General features: G+C 30.4%; 1 protein-coding gene across 1 annotated transcript; it reads right to left on the bottom strand.

Moving 5' to 3' along the window:
- Positions 1-999: 999 nt before the first annotated feature.
- LOC107612391 (uncharacterized) lies at positions 1,000-2,111 on the bottom strand. The gene is made up of 4 exons (XM_088496383.1): positions 1,953-2,111; positions 1,762-1,854; positions 1,585-1,686; positions 1,000-1,476 (listed from the first exon to the last, which is right to left on the bottom strand). Exons 1-4 carry the CDS (start codon positions 2,109-2,111, stop codon positions 1,000-1,002), a joined length of 831 nt encoding a protein of 276 aa, XP_088352509.1.
- Between the last annotated feature and the right edge of the window lie 4,489 nt (positions 2,112-6,600).

Below are 6,600 nucleotides of genomic sequence, written 5' to 3'. Positions count from 1 at the left end.
ATCCTCCAGAACAACAATAACCTCTTGTTTCGAGTAAGAAAGACAACAAGGAACAAAGTACCATTGTAGATAAAAAGTCCTTCTCATTTAACTCATAGTTCGGTCTATCAAGATCTTAACTCTATTCACCTCAATCATAATCCATCCAATCATAAGCCTAAACTATATATCCTCTGAATCATGAACTTGAATGTACTAACTATCATAAGAACTTCGATTGTCTAACTGATAACTCACCAATACTATGCATATAAAAATAATTAACTTAACAATGAAAAATAAAAAATAACACTACAAGGAAAACGGGAAATAGCGGCGGTTCCTGGAGTTATTTGCGGCGGTTTCAGACCGCCGCGAAACGGGATTCCAGCGGTTTGTTAAGCGTCGCCTATTAGGGGGTGGTTATATGATTTTGCGGCGGTTCTCAGGAACCGCTGGCACAACCGCCGCAAAACCCAAGATTAGCGTCGCAATGTTTAGCGGCGGTTTAAAACCGCCGCGATCTGAAAATCTGTGATCGACACGAAATGTTCGGCGGTTTGAAACCGCCGCTGTTTAATGGCCACAGTTTAAAGACTAATGCATTTACCGGCGGTTTGAAAACGTCGCGGTTTAACGGCCAATGTTTTTTGAAATGTAACTGGCGGCGCCGCTATCTTCTAACCTGAATTTTCATATTTCTAACGGCTAGTACGCAACCGCCACTATTTTCCGGTTAAATGGCCGCAAAAATACTATTTTGTACACTGGCAATCCACGCTGTTTTTTATTTCAATGTACATTTTTTTCGTTTTTTTTTAAATCGTTCTTAATATTAATAAGTTAAATTATTTAAAATCCCGAAAAATAAATTGCAGGGTAAACGACAATAGAAAAACCATTAATTTAATTAATATAATTATCCAAATATCAACAAAGTGTACTCCTTACTAAGAGTTGCATAATCAACAAAATAAAAGTGTATATCTGAAAGAAGAAAAGGTTTCACAATCCTAAGATCTACTTTCTATTCTGTCCCTCCAACGCACACATCCATGTGGCGATGTCTGATGGCAGCTTCCTACCTTGCCCTTGAAGTAGACATAACAAAGCACTCTCCATTGCCTGCATCCTGACCTTCCCAGCTGCTACTTCATCCTCCACTGCCTGTCTTTTGGTCTTCTCAGATGCTACTTCATCCTCCACTGCCTGTCTTTTGGTCTTCTCGGCTGCTACTTCATTCTCCACTGCCTTCCTTTTCAATTTCTCTGCTGCCAACTCTGCTTGTAGTTCAAGCAACACCCTTTGGGTCTCCTCCCTTTCAAAGACATTACTCGGCTGATGGGAATTCATACCGAAGACTTGACTAGAAGTCGGCCCCAACCCCATGCCACGCACCCTACCCGGGCGCTCTTTTCCGAGAGCTTGAGCAAGCAAATCATTTTGGGATAACAGTCTAGAAGATTCATCGCCTTGCTCAATAGCCTCAATTCTTTCCTACACACATAGATAAGCAATTAAGAGCATTTATTAGCTAGTCGCTAACCGCACAGACTTCCAATAAAATTTTAAAAACTAAAACATAGGATTGAACACATTACTTACTCCAATAGCGCGAGCTGCATCATGGATATAGGAGCCATTAGTTCTTTTGTGCGTTATGAGATACAACTCTCCTCTACTAACTATCCTCCCTTGTCGTTCCGACTGTACCAATAATGACGACAAAGTGAATAAGGTAGAGGAACAGATAGTTCTAAAACATTCCCAAAATTAGATTACCTCTTCTTCTCCGAGCCTTGCCAAGCTTTTCGATCCGCCGGTGTGGGTGTAAAGCTGCTTTGATCGATTCTCGGCATTTTTCTTACACTTCTCCTGTCATGCCATCAAATTAAGAATTACTAGACACTAGTTCAGACAAACTAAATGAAGCATAAATGGACTTTGTCTGTTATGAAACAAAAGTATATTACCTGTGTCTCTTCGCTATTGCGATAATCGAGAAACTTTCTCCAATGGTCCGCAGTAATTCCATCTGGGCATTTTTCAATATTTGCTGCAAGTGAAAGTTTGGGGTCATAAAAGTGATGGTATAATCTGTTCCTCGTTTCCTTCCAGGCCCTTCCTAGCATTTTGAATATTATAGACTTTATAATTCCTCTACTATCTTCTTCAAAATGGAACATTTCCTGCAACATTAAAATTAAGCTGTGAGTAGTGTTCAAAGTATGAGTTTGGAATGGTACGAAGAAATAAAAATAACATTTTACCTTTACTATTTCATTATAAGGTTAATTAACTTGAATAAAACTCAATCTGTTATAGAGGAGTACGGTTTTTGGGATGGGTTTGAGTGGATTTAGAACTTTCAATAGAGGCGAGAGCTCTTTCAATGGGAGTTGGAACTCCTGAGTGAATTGCATGAGGCGTTGAGACATGTGAAATTAATATATAACAGAGAGGACAGAGTGGTGTGGAAATATGATAGACGAGGTGTTTTTACTATTAACTCATTTGTGCAGGTGATGCATGATGAACTGATCCCAGAGGAGGTAACTAACTACAGCTTCACCAAGACTATTTAGAAGGGGCTAGTTCCGCCTAGAGTGGAGCTGTTTGTCTAGTTTGTTCTGATAGGAAGAGTGAATACAAAGGACAGGCTGAGCCGGCTTGGAATCATCAGTCAGGAAGATCTTATTTGTGTTCTTTGTAATAATGATGTGGAACATGTACATCACTTGTTTTTAGGGTGTGTATTTGCTTGGCAGGTGTGGAGTGTTTGGATTTCAGCCTTTGGCCGACGATGGTCTTATTCGAGATCGATGAAAGAGCATTTCCTTAGTTGGACAGAAGAACCGAGGAGCATGGAAGAGCGTAATCACCGGTTAAGGTGCTTCTGCGCGATTGTATGGAACCTGTTGTTGGAAAGGAATAGGCGGATTTTTTAGCACACAAGCAAAGGAGTTGAAGAAATTATCAACATGTCTTCGAATAGAGTGGTGGGATCCCTTTAGTTGTTGATGACTATGCCGGAGATGACATGGAGATCGTTTTTGTGTTGTTGTGGTTCTTGTTAAGTTTGTGTGTTTTTTATTTAGTTAATGACTCTTGGTTGCTCCATTACAATTGTGTTGAGCTGTTTGCTTTAAAAAATATCTTGAATAAAACTCTATTGGAGTTCAAACATAAATTTTGGTATTTGTAATCTCGAATGAATAAAAAAATTACTCAAACATAAAGAAAATAATTATAACCATGAAATAGAAATATAAAATAAAAATTTATATTAAGAATAAATTTGAGAAGTTGGAGAAAAACTCCATTTTAAAATCTAAATTCCTAGGTGTAAAAAATTTTAAAATCCAAGATAAGAAAAAAAGAGGAAATCATCATTTGCTAAAATCTAATTTCTTAGGATCGAAAAGCCCTTGGGTGATTCACCTAAAGAAATAAAATAGAATTTAATATTATCTGAATGTCCTAAATCAAATAAAGTTACATAGATGTCCTTATTTTGTATAAATTGAAGTTATTAAACTCAATTTAAATTATTTCATGTAAATCAAATTGAGTACATTTAATTTATGTAAATCTCTAGTAAATCAGTAAATTGAATGAATAGGCATCGAATTAGGGCAAAACCTAGTAAATTGAAGTGACTAGATTAGATTTATTAGTGGAGCCACGTTGGGGAGTTTCAATCCATGGTAAGTAAAATTTATTATTTTTTATCATTAATTAATTAGAAATATTTAAGAGCGTGGATTTAAAATGTATTATTAGATTATTAGATTAAAAAAATTAGACTAATAAATAAAAATATTAATTAAAAATAATAAAAAATTGAATTGTAAAATTACTTTTTGATCTTCTAATTTTGGAAATTGAGTTTAGAATTTAAATTAATTAAAATTCAAAATTTAAGGTTTAATATTTAAACTTTATAATAAGAATATAATTAAAAAATTGATTGGTATTTACTAAAAATTACTAATTTTTTAATTGAACTCAAAAGAATAAAAAAGTAAAAATATAACATTAATATCCCAAACTGCAATATTATATACCTTAAATTTCATACCCTAAATTGAATTAAGAGAATTCGATTTACATTAGTTCATCCTATTTAGTAAATCGAATCTATTAGACTCGTTTTATTTTGTCTTAATAATTTGAAGTAAATCGAAACAACTTCATTCGATTTATCTTGGACTAAAATTTTTCAACGTGATTTGACTAATAAATCGAATCTAATCATTTTAATTTATTAAATTTTGTTTTAATTTGATGTTTATTCATTCGATTTACTAGAAATGTATATAAATGTAATATATTTAATTTGATTTACATAAAATAACTTAAATTTAGCTTAATTGCTTCAATTTATATAAAATAAAAATATGCACATAACTTTATTTGATTTAGGATATTCAGATAATATTAAATTTTATTTCATCTTTTAGGTGAATTACCCAAAAACCTTTGTAAGTGTCTTCGATCCTTAGTCATTTGGAGCGGGATTAGGAGGCTTTTCAGTGTCAAATTGGGGCTGAAAGCAAAAAAATACTAGCCCAAACTATCAAACTCACGAAATTTAATCTAACAATAGTTTTAACCAAGTTGGGTTGGTCTAGTGGTTAGCTCACTAGTCCGCTTAAGCAAGTGTCGGGGGTTCGAATCCCGCCTTGTGCATGCAGCAACCCATTGGCCAGCGGCAAACCCTTAAATGGAGCTCAGTACCGCGACGGATTAGTCCTTGACCTGCCGGGTTAGGGGATACCGTGAAAAACCAAAAAAAAAAAAAAATCTAACAATAGTTTGATCGAGTCAATAAACTTAGTGTGTGTTTAGTTTAACTTTTGTAAATTAAAGTTGAGTTTGTTTTAACGTGATTTATATTTAGATACTTTAATTTAAAAATAATTAATAAAATATTATTTGAATAATAATGATTAAAATTATTTTTAGATGTGAAATTATCAAAAAAATAAATATTAAATTAAATTTTAAAAATAATTTTATATTACAAAATTTTAAATTATAATATATTACATAAAATATTATCTTAAATATTATATGCATATTATAATAAATTATACATAATTGATAATGTCTAATAATTATGAACTATAGCCAATGAATTATAACTCAAATGGCATAGTCTCTTCATATTTATCTAAGAGGTTACGGGTTCGAGTCTCCTATCTTTGATAAAAAAAAATAATAATTATGAACTATAATAATAAAAGACAAATAAATTTATAAAATTAAACAAAAATAAAATAAAAGAAGGTAAAATAATAATGAAGATAAAAGTTGAAAAAAAATTAGTTGAGAAATAAGATAAAGATGATTTTAAATGTAGAAAAAATGAGAAAAGTGAAGAAAGATAGGTGAAAAATAAAATAAAGATGAATCTATATGTTAAAAAGGAAGAAAGTAAAAAAGAAGAATTAAAAAAAATAAATTTTACAATCAATTCTCAACGATAAATATTAAAAATAAAAGATACAAAATATTACTTCAAACAAACACATACATTTAAAAATAAAAATCATGTTAAAAAAATCATCCAAACAAATTTAATCTAACTTCAAGCAAATGAATTTCATCCATATGCAGGTTTACACGTAAAACTTATTGAAATAAGATTTGCTCTTTTTTTTATCTCTATCCAAATAAATGATAACAAAAAAAAATCCTACTCGAATGTTAAAATAGTAAAAACAAAATTGAAAATTAATTTTGTTAAGAAAATAATCCGTTAGGATTATCTTTTTCTTTAAATGTCTATTTATATATGTATAATAATAATTTATAATCTTAATTTTATTTATCTATTGTATTTATTTTTAAAAAATTATTTCTCCATCAAAATTATAGTTATTAATTCTAAATTAGATTGACTGGTTTAATAAAAAAACTGATCAAAAACGCGGATCAAAAAGTCGTGCGGTTCGCTATAAATCGCACAGCGATTCACTATAAACATGCACAGTAACTGACGCGGAGGAGGGTTTCTGCTCCAAGATAGACATCAAAGACTTGTACATTATTTGGATCAAAAAAGTTTGAAAGAAAAGAAAATGTAGGGAAAGAAAATAAATGAAAGAATATTTTTTTGTTTAAATAAAAAAAATTGAGTGAAAAAGAAAAAATAATGTGGAATCTGCATAAAAGTCAAAGATGAAAAGAAAGTTGACGAAAAATGTGCAAAGAAAAATAAAATTATAAATTTACCCTTTATAATTATATTAATCCATTATAATTTATATAATATATAAATAAAAGTATTAATGTAATTTTATTCTATTATAATTTTTTCTTTTATTTTTTTTTCCATCCAAACAAAAAAATATTCTTCTTTTATTTTTTTTCATCTATTTTCTCTTTATCTAGATAATAATTTTTTTTACTTTTTTTTTTCTCTCATTTTTTTTTTCATTTTTCATCTTATATCCAAACATTGCATTAATCTTTGCCACCAAGCCACGTTATTTTAATTCATATATATATATATATATATATATATATATATATATATATATATATATATATATATATATTCGATTAATAGTTATTTAATATTAATTTTGGTTTTGTATTGTTTTTTTTTCAAAT

This window comes from Arachis ipaensis, chromosome B8, assembly GCF_059453495.1.
Source record: "Arachis ipaensis isolate K30076 ecotype BB chromosome B8, ASM5945349v1, whole genome shotgun sequence".
In the NCBI taxonomy this organism is placed as follows: Eukaryota; Viridiplantae; Streptophyta; class Magnoliopsida; order Fabales; family Fabaceae; genus Arachis; species Arachis ipaensis.
The sequence above is the reverse complement of the archived record's forward strand: the minus strand, read 5'-3'. Positions and strand labels throughout refer to the sequence as shown.